General features: G+C 38.9%; 2 protein-coding genes across 4 annotated transcripts; one reads left to right on the plus strand and one right to left on the minus strand.

Annotated features, from left to right (window-relative positions):
* The first annotated feature begins 3,563 nt into the window (after nt 1-3,563).
* LOC126627438 (thylakoid lumenal protein TL20.3, chloroplastic) lies at nt 3,564-6,300 on the plus strand. 3 transcript variants are annotated; one of them, XM_050296972.1, is made up of 7 exons: nt 3,564-3,850; nt 3,965-4,286; nt 4,386-4,415; nt 4,544-4,650; nt 5,521-5,555; nt 5,697-5,825; nt 5,961-6,300. In XM_050296972.1, exons 1-7 carry the CDS (start codon nt 3,697-3,699, stop codon nt 6,150-6,152), a joined length of 969 nt encoding a protein of 322 aa, XP_050152929.1. In that variant the 5' UTR covers nt 3,564-3,696; the 3' UTR covers nt 6,153-6,300. The 3 variants fall into 3 exon arrangements, with proteins under 3 accessions (XP_050152929.1, XP_050152930.1, XP_050152931.1); XM_050296973.1 differs by having other exon boundaries at nt 3,572-3,850; nt 4,085-4,286; XM_050296974.1 differs by having other exon boundaries at nt 3,702-3,850; nt 4,081-4,286.
* A 3,457-nt stretch (nt 6,301-9,757) lies between these two features.
* Nucleotides 9,758-14,269, minus strand: LOC126626855 (proline--tRNA ligase, chloroplastic/mitochondrial-like). The gene is made up of 11 exons (XM_050296255.1): nt 13,882-14,269; nt 13,743-13,799; nt 13,531-13,641; nt 13,326-13,412; nt 13,118-13,231; nt 12,828-13,034; nt 12,500-12,637; nt 11,209-11,370; nt 10,661-10,860; nt 10,190-10,273; nt 9,758-10,077 (listed from the first exon to the last, which is right to left on the minus strand). Exons 1-11 carry the CDS (start codon nt 14,221-14,223, stop codon nt 9,936-9,938), a joined length of 1,644 nt encoding a protein of 547 aa, XP_050152212.1. The 5' UTR covers nt 14,224-14,269; the 3' UTR covers nt 9,758-9,935.
* Between the last annotated feature and the right edge of the window lie 321 nt (nt 14,270-14,590).

Genomic DNA, 14,590 nt, shown 5'->3' on the forward strand with positions numbered 1-14,590 from the left:
GGAGTCATCTGGCATCTACCAACCATTCCTACGCCAGCTCCGTTTATATTCAATGATTAATCACCAAAAAGTTTCCAAAGGAAGAGATTTTCTTGGAAAGCTTTGGGTGCTTGTTGCATTCGTAGTATCTTAGGCTGCCAGTGTGAACTTAGCCATGAAGTCCGCCAATGCTTAATGTTTTAGTGATGTCCTGGGCCAGTAAACTATCTTATGTTGTCCTAGTTCAATAGCCCATTTAGTAACTCTGACCGAGGTGTCAGGGCTATGTAAGATTGCAATGGGTACTTAGTCATGTAGACCACTCTAAACGACTATAAATATGGTCGGAGTTTCCTGGGTGCCTTTACCAATGCCAAGATAAGCTTTTGAATTTTCTAATATCTTGTCTCTAGTTCTAGAATAATGTTTGATATATAACATACCAGTTTATGCTCCCTCGTGTCTTCTCGAATCAGAGCTGCACCCATCGCACAGTCAGATACAGCCAGGTATAAGTATAAGTCTTCTCCATCGATTAGTTTGGATAGCAACTGGGGTTTAGAGAGGTATTCTTTGAGCTTCATAAAGGCTTTTTCGCATTCGTCAGTTTAAAGCAATCCCTTGCTTTTCTTTATCACCATAAAAAACTGCTTGCACTTGTCGGTGGATCGTGAAATAGACCTGTTGAGGGGTTGCCGCTCGTCCTGTTAGGCTTTATATTTCTTTCATAGCTCTGGGTGACTTTATTTCTATGATGGCCTTGATCTAATCCATTGTCCATTAAAACTCAATATATCCTGGCGTCAGAGATTTGCATCTTGACAACAAAAGAGCCATTGAGGAGAAAGTGGGCAGTTTCTAGTCTGAAGACCATGAAGGTCTTGGGGTGTTTTCCTTCTCGCATTATCTTCCTTCCCTTCCGTGCCTTTTGGAAGTGTTCATGTTTTCCCTCTACACGTTGACGCCGGAGAACAACCTCCCTCCTGGATACCAGGCAAGGGGTAAGCCTTAGGGGTTTTGTGGCCTCTCCTGGCATACCTTTGAAATGAGTTCTTGGGCCAGCCTGCTTAGATCTTGGGCCAGCCCGCCTAGCCCACCTTGCTCGCGTAGACCACCAAGGCACCCGCCTAGCCCATCCTAACTCGCCCAGGCAGCCGCCTTGCATTTTTTTTTTCCAATAAATTGTAAGAGTCTTGTTGAATACTTAAATGAAGAGTCTTGTTGAATACTTAAATGAACACACATTATATGCGTGTTCCCTATGTTTGCTTTATGTTACAATACATCATAATATATATGTCATTCTATTTTGTAGTTTATGATGAAATTATATATATTTTAAGTATAAACACACTTATTTACACGAAATATAATAGATTTACTTAAATCTAACTAGTCCGCCTAGGCGTTAGGCCACAGCCTACCACCCGACTAGTGCCTAGCATCTTTTAGAACCATGAGGATATCCTTCACTGATGTGCGTATCTTCAATACACCATTGCAAACCTAATCCATAAAATAGGCATCTTCTTTATTCAAGTTGGTGGCTTGACAGTAAGGTGATCGTCTAGATATAACTTCCATAGCGTAGAGTGATCTCAAGCAAATTCGCGCATCACCATGAATGGTGGTTGTGCACAAACTCGCACAACCTGCAAAATAGTAAACAACTGTGACCAAGCCTGAAGCCAGGGTTGGGTATGTGTTCCAGCCAAAGGCTTTTCGATGGTTAAGTTAGCGAATAGTTTTATACTCAAGCAGTGGGCAAGAGAATTGAAGTTTTTAGATTGCATTACCATAGATGAACCCTAGATTGGTGTACTTATACCTTGGGGAGAGAGATCTTTTTAGGATAGAATCCTGGTTCTAAGCCAAGAGAATCCTAGAGGATATTTGGGTAGATATAGCACCCTCATAAGTTATGGTTACTTGTGGCGCACATCAATCCCTAAATTGTAGGAACTCCAAGACTTATAAGGATCTGATTGGGTCTGTATCAAGATCAGATCGCGTGTCTTGGGGAATAAGCATAGTCATCGGGCGAAATCGCTTGGACCCCACCTATTGCCCCAGAATAGGGTGATGGTGGCACTGCTACTTCGTCTGATCCAGCTCTGCCCAGAGCTAATGAGTCCATGACCGAACATCTGACATAACTATATTCAAATCAACCTTACTCTGGCCCTGAAAAATCATGGTCCCACATTGACCACCCTTAACCTTTGATCGTTGTTGACTATTGCTCACTAGCGTTGACCAACGATAAGGATTTAATCTCACTTATGCGAGATTAAATTCTATGACTATTAATGTACTAAGGTTTTTTTAGTAGTTGAAAATTACCAAAAAAAACATTTTTTTAACGGGTTACTGGCGAGTAAATCTGTTAAAACTTCATTATTAACGGATTCTTAAAGGGTGACCCGATAATGACCCTAATTAGTTAGCGTGTTAACTCGAAACCCGTTATTTTTATATCATTTTGTATCAAATTAACAAGTCATGCAAGAAATTACCAGTTCTAATTAGTGTTTTGGTCTTATCACGCCCGCTTTATCCTCGCCTTGCATTCAACCAAAACCAGCATCATTTAGAAACCTTCTCGGTCTCATCTCCTCCTCAATCACACCCTAAGTGAAGTCCCAATTTGTTTCAACTGAAAATAAATCTCCTATACAAAATCAGACTACCACCTATATAGGTAACAAATTGCAAGCTAATAAAATGGGGATCAACCAGGTATTTAGCTTAAGGTTCAAAACCCTACACAAACACGTTGATCGGACCCATTTCCAAAGGCTATTGTCCCGCCTACACAAATCACAACATAAATGACCTATCTTACGTGCATTATACTTCCTAGTTTAAACGGTCGTTTTTACAGGAGGTAGACTAGATACTTCATGTTGTATTATTGAATTAGAACGTTATGTAGAAAAATACTACATCTAATAAGTAGTAATGACATTATCATTGAACAAATTAACTTGATGAAATTGTAAAAATGAGAATGTAGTGACAGTAAGGACATTATTTTTCCATTTCATTTCGTTGTCCAAAACATGATTTTTTTTTTTTTATTTAAAAAAAAAGACAACTGGTGGGAAGTCACAATTATCAATTCATTTTGGGTCCGAAGAGGCTATATTTCACCCTACCCGTGAACAGTCAAGTAGACTCATCAGCTTGAAACATCGAACCTAAAACCTTTCACATTTTTTTTTGTTTACTAAGGAGTCGCAGTCCGCACCCTCTACTGGATCACTTGCTGTGATTCCCAAAACATGATTTTTATCGGAATGTTTTAGGGACTTGGATTGTCTGCCCTCCTTATTACATAGTCTTCCCACGCCCTCCTATATTATGTGGTCACGGTTAAACCACGTCAACATTTTATGTTAATTTTTTTATAGAAATAATAAGAAAAAAACCAATGGGAATATAAAATGTTAACGTAGCTTAACCGTGACCACAGAAATAGAAGGGCATGAGAAGAGTATGGAATGAGAATGGCAGACAATCCAAATCCATGTTTTAGAACCCTTTATGTAAGTAATTTGACTTGGCAACAAGTGGCATAGCAGCAACCAAAGAACAAAAACACGTATGTGTGCTCGTCCTAACCACAAAAAGAAAGGATACAGATGTGGTTCATCCCAAGTTCGAATTAAACCTTTCTAATCCAATTCCTTTACATCCTTGGATAAACAATTTGTAATGGCACTCACTTTTATCTCCCCTTTATCCATTAAATCCTTAACAAGTTGTTCTTCCAGTTCAAAAGCTCCTCCAGTTCGGCTATCATCCCTCTCCAACAAGCACTTTTCTGTAGTCTGTCAGATAGACCCTGCAAAGAGACACCATTTTCATGGTAACTACTACTTTTCTATAATCTCTAACCAAATGATTTTCACTCTCATTTTCGCCTGCTGCACTCCCCTTGTTGTTTCTGTCTCTTGATTCGCTGTTCATTTATTCAATCAAGTGGCAAGAAACGAGAGGGGGAGTGCGAATGGAGTTATAGGGAGCGTGGAAATCATTTCCCGATTTTATTATGTCTTGTATTCCAAGCACACTAGCTTACTGCATTGGCTTGAAAAGGTAGGTTGTTCCAACAAGCAAAACAAGACCAATAATGCAGAGTCAAAGAACTGGAAAAATATTGTTTCAGCAGCATTGGCAGCAGCAGTTATAAGCTTTAGCTCTGGCAATATGCCTGCCATTGCTGACCTCAATAAATTTGAAGCTGAGACACCTGGTGAATTTGGAATTGGATCAGCAGCCCAATTTGGATCTGCAGACCTCAGGTGATCACTCCTATCTGTTTTCGAAAGCTGTTTGTTGTAACTATTTTTGGGTTTTGAATAGTGGATTGAAAAATTCTCTTCCATATTCTTGTTTTGCAGGAAAGCTGTGCATGTGAACGAAAATTTCAGGTAATTTTTAATCTCTGAATGATTTAGTCCACAATTTAAACTGGTTTTGTACCGATACGGATGTAAGGGAAATAAGTAAGATTATTTAGTATCTGCATTTTCACATCAATGTAAACTGACCTATACAGAAGAGCCAATTTCACATCTGCGGATATGAGGGAATCTGATTTCAGTGGTTCAACTTTCAATGGTGCATACATGGAGAAAGCTGTTGCATATAAGGCAAATTTCGCAGGTAAGAACATCGCGTTATACAAATGAATCGAAATCCCAACATGAACAATTGAATGACTAGAAGCATAGTTAGTTCATTTCCATTGAAGTTATAGCTGTCCTTCCCGGAATGTTAGAAGACAGAAAAAAATCCACTCTGTTTTACTCAAGGAATATGTGTCGTAACTCCCTGTATAGCAATAAAAGCAAGACGTGTAGGCGAATCTACTCGTCAAGTTCCCCATTTAGGCCATGTATATTATGCATGACCATACTAGACTTGGAAGGACTAATGAGGTTAGGTATATGTTTTAGACATCAACCTCTTACTTTATATTACTCCATTTTAATCCTCCAAGTTAGAAAAACAACATCTATGGTACTCGATTTCACATGAAATCTAGTTATTTAGCCAATCTCATCTAGTTTAGTCTAGTCCTGCATATCAATCACGGGAATCAGATTACTTTTCCTAGTACTTCAGACCCCATCTTCTGTTTCTACAACAGTTATCTTGTTTCCCAACCTTTCAGTTTTAAAATTAGCATTACTTGAAAGCCTTCTTGATTTCTTGCATATGAAATCGTTTGCCATTCGCCATTGGAACTCTATTCAATTCGTTTTTGGAGAGCCTCCATTGATTTCTGAACGTAGATTGTTCGCTGCTTTGGCAAATTGTTTCCCAGAGTAAACAGGAAGACCTGTAATTTGTTACCAAAGCATAAAGACAACAAAAAAGAACCTCGCTTAACAATGCATATTTGCTTATCGTGATCCAGGATTGGTATCGCTTCTATGATCCTTTTGCATATTGCCGTAGAACTAAACAGATTTTTCACAACTGTACATACTAGAAATCTTATATTTGTCAATTTCTTTTGACATTTCACAGGTGCGGATTTGAGCGACACGTTGATGGATCGTATGGTATTGCCTGAAAGCCGAGCATACACTCTGAAGCATTTAACTTTGCCATGTTTTTAGGCATTCTTTTGAGATTAATCTTACGAGTTAGCTGAAACAATACCTTGTTTCAATTCCATTGCTCAAGAACTATAATGATCGCAGGTCCTTAATGAAGCTAATCTCAAAGACGCCGTGCTAGTTAGATCTGTTCTCACCCGCAGTGATCTCGGGGGTGCCCTCATTGAAGGAGCTGACTTCAGTGACGCGGTCTTGGACCTGCTCCAGAAGCAGGCACTGCATATTGCTTATGTCCAATTAGAATATATTTTCTTCAAAATCAGAACCTTATCCTTCAGTTTTCTCCAGCAGTAACATTGTCTTGTTTAGCATGCATATTCCTACTAATTCTAGGGTTTGTTCATACAGGCTCTTTGCAAGTATGCAAGTGGGACGAACCCAACGACAGGGGTGAGCACAAGAGCAAGCCTAGGCTGTGGGAACAGTCGCCGAAATGCTTATGGCAGTCCCTCTTCCCCTCTGCTAAGTGCTCCGCCTCAGAAGCTGCTTAACCGGGATGGATTCTGTGATCAAGGCACTGGTCTTTGTGATGTAAAATGATAGCAAGGCATGTTAATCAGTCCTATAAATGCCATTGATCACATACCATATCCTGTATTGATGTCCATGTGAGGAAAATGAAAAAGCAGAACCAAAACTGTACGTCCAAACATCACAATTACTGTATACCACGCGGAACTGAATTGTACATCCATGTGCTAACCCGAATATCCATGTTAATCGGTCCTACAAATGCCATTGATCACATACGCGCAAACTGTATGTACCACATCACTACTGTCTACTACAATTCAGAACATAGTATCTGTAGTACAAGAGTCGCAACTTCAGAATCCCAAAAAGAGGAAATCTCACCCGAACGAAACACCATAAACATATTTGAAAGTTGTTTTGAATGGTTTAAAGTCTTCTAACAACTTTCAAGAAGTACATTGATTAAATTCTCTAATGTTTTTCTACAATATAACGTGGATTTTGGGTGAAAAAGTATCATGCTTCTTACAAAAGCACTCTTAAGATAAAAACCCAAAATCAAGCCCATCCTTTATGTGAACTGTGGAAGACTATAAATGAATTCGAAATGACGAGTGTACCTTTTATGCAAAAGTTTGAATCTCGACACACTCCTACAAGCACAAACAATTGCTTTGACCTTCTGTGTACGTCTAGAACCTCGAAGGTCATTGGGTTGTCTACAGTATATCGAGTAGCCCCTTGGTTTTCGCCTCCCAAGACCTAGGGCTGAAAGTGGTAGCCCTAGAGACCTAACTAGAATATTTGAACTTTGGAAAAGCTTGTGTTTCTTGCGTTGTTTCTCTCTTTTCCCAAGTCTTCTTATATAGTGGATGGAAAGAGGATTCAACGATTGAAAATGCCCACAAAAAATTCCAAGCATATTCCTGAAGGATATATTTGTGAAAACTAGTTCATTTGAGCAACATCTATGCATGCAATTAACAATTAAAAGGCGGAATCATGCTTGTATGCACTAAAAATAAAACTTTACCCATGAAATTCAAGGCTTAGTGAGTGTGGTGAACCAAGACTCAACTCAAGAACAAAGTGAGTTGAGAAATATTATACCTTTGTTGATTTCTCTTTGCATAAGCAAAGGCTAATCACCCAAGAGATAGGCCTTCATTCCTTACTTCTTAGCTCCATGGATTTCTTGGATGAGGATGGTAGAATGGATTCTCCAAGTTCCCAAAATAGAGAAACTCTAAGTCTCCACACTAAGGAGAGCATTGATGAAGAGATGAGTGACCTAGAGGAAGGAAGATTGCTAGCTAAGTTCCTCTAGGGTGGCCGGCCTTCATTAGAGAAGAGAGAGCTTTGTGTTCTCTTTTCTTCCCTTAGAAGACTCTAAAGATGAAATGACTATAAAGTTACCTTTATACCACCTCACAATGGAGTGGCAAACTTGCAATTAAGGTAAGTTCACTATCCCTCTCCATATGCCCGCCCATTAAGGGTTCATTGGGCTTTCAAACCCTTTGTGTTTTCAAGTTGTCATATAACTTGAGTTAATGGGCTTGACATTCAAATCTCATTGGGCCTTGTGGCCCAAAACTAACCCGAGGTCTATAACGAACTTATTCGTTTGATTAATTACCATATTAATTAATCGTAGCCTTAAATAATTAAACCATTTAATTATTCTTACTCATCTCCATTGTTTCTTCAATCTTTACCATACACGATGTATGATCCATTAGGTTCCTTTTAGCAAGGCAATGGGAAATTAGAACTCTTTAAATCGATTGTGAATTGAAACTTACTTTCAATTCTCCCTTTAGTGATTACTCATCTTTAGGGCTTCCACAAACCATGAGTGACACCTAGTAATATATCATGGCTACCCAAGCTAATCAGAAGAGGTGGAGAACCTATTCAGTTTAGGATTACAATGCAATACAGTCTTTCTCTAATACAATATTCTTGACCACATTGTTTGGTTTGATAGTTTATTCATGTCTACGATCCAATGTGATTCTCTTACTTATATGATTACCTTGAGCATGACTTGGAACGACTTCCTAAATCTCATTCCCAGAGATTCTTAATCATATCATAGAGTATTCTCCCTCAAACAGTTTGAAGACTAGAGATCTCTTGTTGTGCATTCACTTGCCTCCGTGGCTAAGTGGCTTAACCCCAACCATGTGTGGACACCCTCTAACGGAGTGACTTTGACATAGTCAAAGATCAAAGACCTAACCACAAAATAACTATAATGCCTCAGGTCAAAGGACTACTTTGCATTATCCCAACCATGAGTTCTCAAAAGACATGAGTATGAGAACTCCTTGTTAATCGTGTTCATTGGACTCATTCTCTATTGAGCACCTACATGCTTGTCTTGGTGTCGGTCATACCAATGACTCGAGACTAGTTACTCTCCTTAAGAGAAGACATAGCACATACTGATCTTAACAGACTGTCAATTTCGAATTAGCAATCCTATGATCAGGAACGTTTATGATATGTATAAGAAAGAGAATGGTCTCTTGAATCCAACTTCTTTAGATCACATTCTCCCAATTACATATTTCTTGGACTTATCGTTTAAGCATATAACCTTTATATGAGACGGCTTAAAACAATAAATTTTGCCCTTTATATTAAACTAGATTAGTTTAACATGTAAAATGTCCGTAAAGTATCATCATATGATTAGTTTTAGGGTACATTTCTAACAATTCCAATATGAATTACTCTTGATTTCCTCATGTGGGTGGAATATCCATTTAATGATTTATTTAATGTTTGAAAGTAGTTTTGAATGGTTTAAAGTCTTCTAACACCTTTTAATAGAAAAGCTTAAGAAGTACTAATTCAAGAAGTAGATTGTTTAAGCTCTCCAATGCTTTTCTAGAATAACTTGGATTTTGGGTGAAAGTATCATGTTTGTTAGAAAATCACTTTTAAGATGAAAGCCCAAAATCAAAGCCCGTCCTCTCTCTGGACAAAGTTTCTTGGGCTGGTCTGCACAACGAGATGGAAGCCCAAAATCAAACCCCGAACTCGATTTGGGTTAACACCCAATGGCTCCGCAAGCCCAAGTCGAGTGCATATTCGGGTTAACACCCAAACTAATAAATATTCTAAAAATTAAAGTAAGTGTGATGACATCATTGGAGGCCAACTCAATTTCAGATGGGCGAACATAAGAAAATCTGATTTCAGTGGTTCAACTCCCGATGGTGCATACATGGAGAAAGCTGTCGCATACATACGAGGAAACATTGCAAGGAAAGAACATTGCGTTGTAAGAATTAATCGAAATCCCACTATGAACAAGTGAATGACTACAAGTTTAAATAGCTTTAGCTACTTATCATCCAGTATATATTTGCATCCGAAACACCGGTACATCCAAACATCACAGAACCGTAACTATGCAGCACATTTGAAACAGCAGGCATCAGTGGATGGCTATGATCATATCGTAAAAAGAAATATATCGATGAGGAAAAAGTTTACGTTCTCTTGTTCACGCAAGCACGTATATTGAAAAACTCCAGCTAATTAAGGCAACCAATCTATCAGAAAGTTCGATATCAACATCAATTTATATCGTGGCAGCTACGAGTTCCTTACCACAACACAACAAACTAAACAAATCCAAAGATGAGAACCAAGGAAACCAGCAACTGAACCACTTTGGCATTTCATAGCAAATGATATGTTACACAATTAAAAAACCACGTCACTTACCGTAAACTACAATTCAGAAGACAGTATCTGAAGTATGACAAAACAGAGAACAAAGATCATCTGCACAGCAGACAATATCAGTTTCAAGTAAGAGTGGGAACCCTTTTAGTAGGACTTTGCAAAAATAGCTACTTCCTCCGCACGGTTACCAGTCATCAAACATGTTTTAATCCCTTGCGGCTGTTCGAAAGGAAAACACCTAATGGTTGCCCCTGTTTCTTCTTTTACTTTTAACTCATCTTTGTCACTGCACCAATTATTGGAGATACATATTAACAACAGAAACACAATTCACCCCAGCTAGCATACATAATAAAGCGAATCAGTCAATTATTAAAAAAAGCCAGGGATAAAAATACCTAGCTGACCAAGGACCTCTTGCCCATTTTCCCTGGGAGATTGCAACTTTGAGTTCGTCATATGAGCTGACATCCACAATATTACTGCAAAAAAAAAAAAAAAAAAAAGAAAAAAAAAGTCTTCTTGTCAATGCCTACATAGTTTTTCCAACGAAGTGCAAAAGTAATACGTGTTAAGGTCATACAAGGGAGAAAACATCTTAAGACTATAAGGAGAAGTAATGCGTGTTACTATCAATTCTTTTTAGGGAAATGACTTTCACGCACCCTTTTTCTCTCCTACACACCCCTGTTTATTTCTGGCCATTGGATTGAATAAATCAAGAGACAGAAAAATAAGCAGGGGTGTGCAGAAGAAGAAACTGGGGTGTGAAAAATCACTTCCCTTTTTACTACTAATGTTTCATAATATTCTATGCAAGTAGCATCTTAAGACTATAAAGAGTAACTGACAATGGAGCCAGAACACACCTATCTCGGAATGATTTTGCTTTTTCCAAAAGTGATGACTGGATCTCATCCAACTTGTCCTTGACATAAGCCTTCAAAACTGAGGGCTCCATTGATATTCCGAAGACTTTCCCTTGTTTTCCAGGAACATCTCTTTTACATATAACCACAGTCTGGCTTGAAACATCACGAGGACCCAATTCAATTCTTAAAGGGACTCCCTACAAAATCAAGGGGTGTTGACGAGATAATTGACAGTAAGAGAACATTGTCAGGCAACCATTTTTATCTTACAAGAATAGATCCAATATATTATTTGTACCTGCACCAGAATAAGCACCTTAACTCACCGGAAATATACATTCAATCTTGACTAATGCCAGTTTAAGAATGAGGAAAGGTACATTTTATTCATAGAAGTGTCTGGCGAACATCCCAGTGTTATCTCAGGCAAGTCAAGTCAAGCAACAAGAATGAAGAGATGGCTAATAGATGATAGCATTTCAACCCATCCCTCCGAAAGCTTGTAAATATAAAAGATGCTCTTGAGTCATAAGAATGAAACAAACCTTCATCTCCCAGAAATTGAATTTCCATCCTGGGGTTCTCTGATCAGAGTCATCGAGTTTAACTCTAATGTCTGCAGTCTGCAATGCTTCTTTTACGGATGATGCAGCACTCAGAACTCCTTCTCTATCATCATCCTTCTTCCAAATTGGTGTGATCACCACCTAGAAACAACCAATGATGTTTTTGAGAAGAAAGGGCATGCATGCCAACAAACGGGGCACATGAAAATTTGAAACACTCAAAACAATGACAGTAAAATTGAACTTTAACAAGGCATCCATTCTTAACAGAAAAAAGAATACTACAACTACATGATTTTGTAGAGCGGGAGAAATAGCAATCCAACTACTATACATCAGAAGACCAAAAGAAAGATTAATGTGTCCCAAAAATTTCTCAGCAAAACAACAAACTATACATTACAAAGTGGACAAATACAGAATCTGGATAAAGACTCTCAAACAGAAGGAGCCATACACTGATGGATTAGATGGCCACATCCATAGATGAGCCATCATCCATTTGCTATTTTTATTAAGTAATAACAAAAAGAACCAAGTCCGTGAATTTTTCACATGTCAAACCAGAGTTTCTTGAATTGCAACGAATAAAAATGGAATGTACTTTTTCTCTCCATACTCAGAACTTTCCAATATGTGAGATACATCTTTGAAATTTGCTATACAATAGCAGGGGGCAAAGAATAGACAACATTGCTTATCTAGGATATATTCTATAACAAAAAGAACCCAGTCAGTGGAGTTCTCAGTTGTCAAAACAGAGTTTGTTGCATTGCAACGTCATGAATGGAGTGTACTTTTTCTCTCCATACTCAGATCTTTCCAAGCTGTGAGATACACCTTTGAAATTCACTATATAATAGCGAGACGAAGAATACAAAATTGCTTATCTAGAACATATTCTATAGTTAGATAACTTAGATAACATCAACGTTCTTTTTGCTCATATTCGCATTTAGTCAGTTCACATCCATTGCATTTGCAGAATATAAAGTAGCAATGATGAAATGTCTATAAATAGTAGTTTTAAGTTTAACCAAAGTACAGAAAAGTTTCCAGCTATCCTCAGTCTACAACAGCACATTATTCCCAGAAAGCAGAAATTATAATGACATTTATGTATAATAGATATACCTCAAAAGAAAAAAGAGTCTTGAACTATAGACAGTCTTACTGCAGCTTTTGATACATATCCATATAAGCAAAGCACCAACTTTAGGAATATGCAATAGCAACATAAAATGCATAAAGGTCTCCAACTTTAGCTTACCTGTATCGGTGCAATCTTTGGGGGAAGCATTAAACCTGTATCATCTCCATGGGTCATGATAATACCACCAACAAAACGGGTACTAACTGCCCAAGAAGTCTGCCACACATGTTGCCTCTGTCCACTTTCATCAGTAAACTGTGCAAGCACGCATTTTGGTCAAATGGGTCATGTACAATTAAAGCATGCAAGACCACTAGCCAATCACCACAAAAAAATTATACAAGTTGAAGACTATAAAAAGGAGAATTAAGATCATATAAATGAGGCTTTGATTTGTTGAAGCATTTGGAATAAAACAAAGAACCGCACTAGCATATTTAAATACCTGTGTTCCAAAGGCACGAGAGAAGTTCTGCCCAAGATTGTGGCTGGTGCCAGCCTGTAGTGCCTTCCTATCACCCATCATAGCCTCTATTGTATAGGTCCTAACAGCACCAGCAAACGTTTCAATTTTTGACTTTCGACCTGCAATAACAGGTATTGCAGTTTCCTCATAAGCAAACTTTGTATACACGTCAATCATCTGTATAGCCTGCAGTTCAGCACTAATGCATTAAAAAAAATGTTACTGATTTCACAACTAGTTTAGAGGCAGTAGTTATGTCAGAAGCAAACCTCTTTCTCTGCCTCCTCTGAAGTAGCATGAGCAGTATGTCCCTCCTGCCAGAGAAATTCAAGTGTCCTCACAAAAGGTTTCGTCCGCATCTCCCATCTTGTCACATTTGCCCACTGGATTAATCAGAAATGAAATAAGACCGAAGTTTAATCCGAAATTTTGTCGAAAGTTGAAGTGTGCTGTAATGGACGTGAGAAACAATCTTACTTGGTTAACCATAAGGGGAAGATCACGGTAACTATGAATCCACTGAGTGAACATGTGATTTACTATGGTTTCACTTGTGGGTCGAACCTGCACACCTTCGGTCACAGTTATTCAGTAACTTTACTTGTTCTAACACAATAGTTTGCTTTACAGTTTACAATCAAAACCAGAAAGCCGACAAGATTCCTTGATAGAGGATACATACCACAAGTTTTTCTTCAAGCTCCTTCCCTCCTCCTATTGTCACCACTGCTAATTCAGGACTAAACCCTTCAACATGGCTAGCTTCTTTCTCTATAAACGAATACGGTATAAACTGCAGCATTCCACATTATCCAAAAAATCAAAGTTTAACTCTTATGCATTAACTAATCAAGGTTACAATAACATTGAAAAATCACTGTAAATTTGTAATACCTGTGGGAAATACATGTTACTGTGGCCAGTCTCTTTGAATTTCACATTCAGATAATCCTACAGAATAGATAAAATTACTTTCAAACCCCTGAATCCAACAAATTTACAACAACAACAGAGGCGGCGGAGCTGGAATTACCTGAATGGCTTCCCATATGGCGTAACCGTACGGACGAATGACCATGGTACCGCGAACCGGACCGTAATCGGCGAGCTCGGCTTGCTCAATGACATCGAGGTACCAAGCATTGAAGTCCTGCGACCGAGGAGTGACGGCTCGGTCCACGACTCGGTTGTTCTTCTGAGTCGGAGTGTCCACTCGGTCATTGGTTTTGTACACCGTGCTCTGACCGGAGAAAGAGGCGGAGCATACGGGTGTTCGGATGTGGTGGTGGCGACGGCGGAGAAGTGCCGGAGGACGGCGGGAGATGGAGGGGGAGAAGAGTGAGCTCAGAGAAGGGATTCTCAGTGACACGACCATTTTCGGAGGCTCGCGGGGAAGGGCTGGAGGAGAGGAAGATGAGGTTTATGACGTGGTTGTTGCGTGTGAGAGAGTACATTGTCTGTAATGGTGATTCCGGTTATGGACCGTTGATTAAATATCTAACCGTTTCTGATGGTTTTGTGGCTGAAGACATTGAGGTAGTGGATTCTGGTCATTCTCCTTGTTCAGACTGGGTTTGGTAAGGCTATCTTCAACCGATGGCTGGCCTGAGGGCTCGTTTTAGTCCTTTGTCCTCCAAAATATTAATATTTGAATGAACAGTATAAGGTCATATTTGCCTTCGTCTCCAATCGGGGGCCAGAGGGCCAGATGGCTTGTTTTAGCCCTGTCACAAAAAATCGTC

The sequence above is a fragment of the Malus sylvestris genome, chromosome 6, assembly GCF_916048215.2.
Source record: "Malus sylvestris chromosome 6, drMalSylv7.2, whole genome shotgun sequence".
In the NCBI taxonomy this organism is placed as follows: Eukaryota; Viridiplantae; Streptophyta; class Magnoliopsida; order Rosales; family Rosaceae; genus Malus; species Malus sylvestris.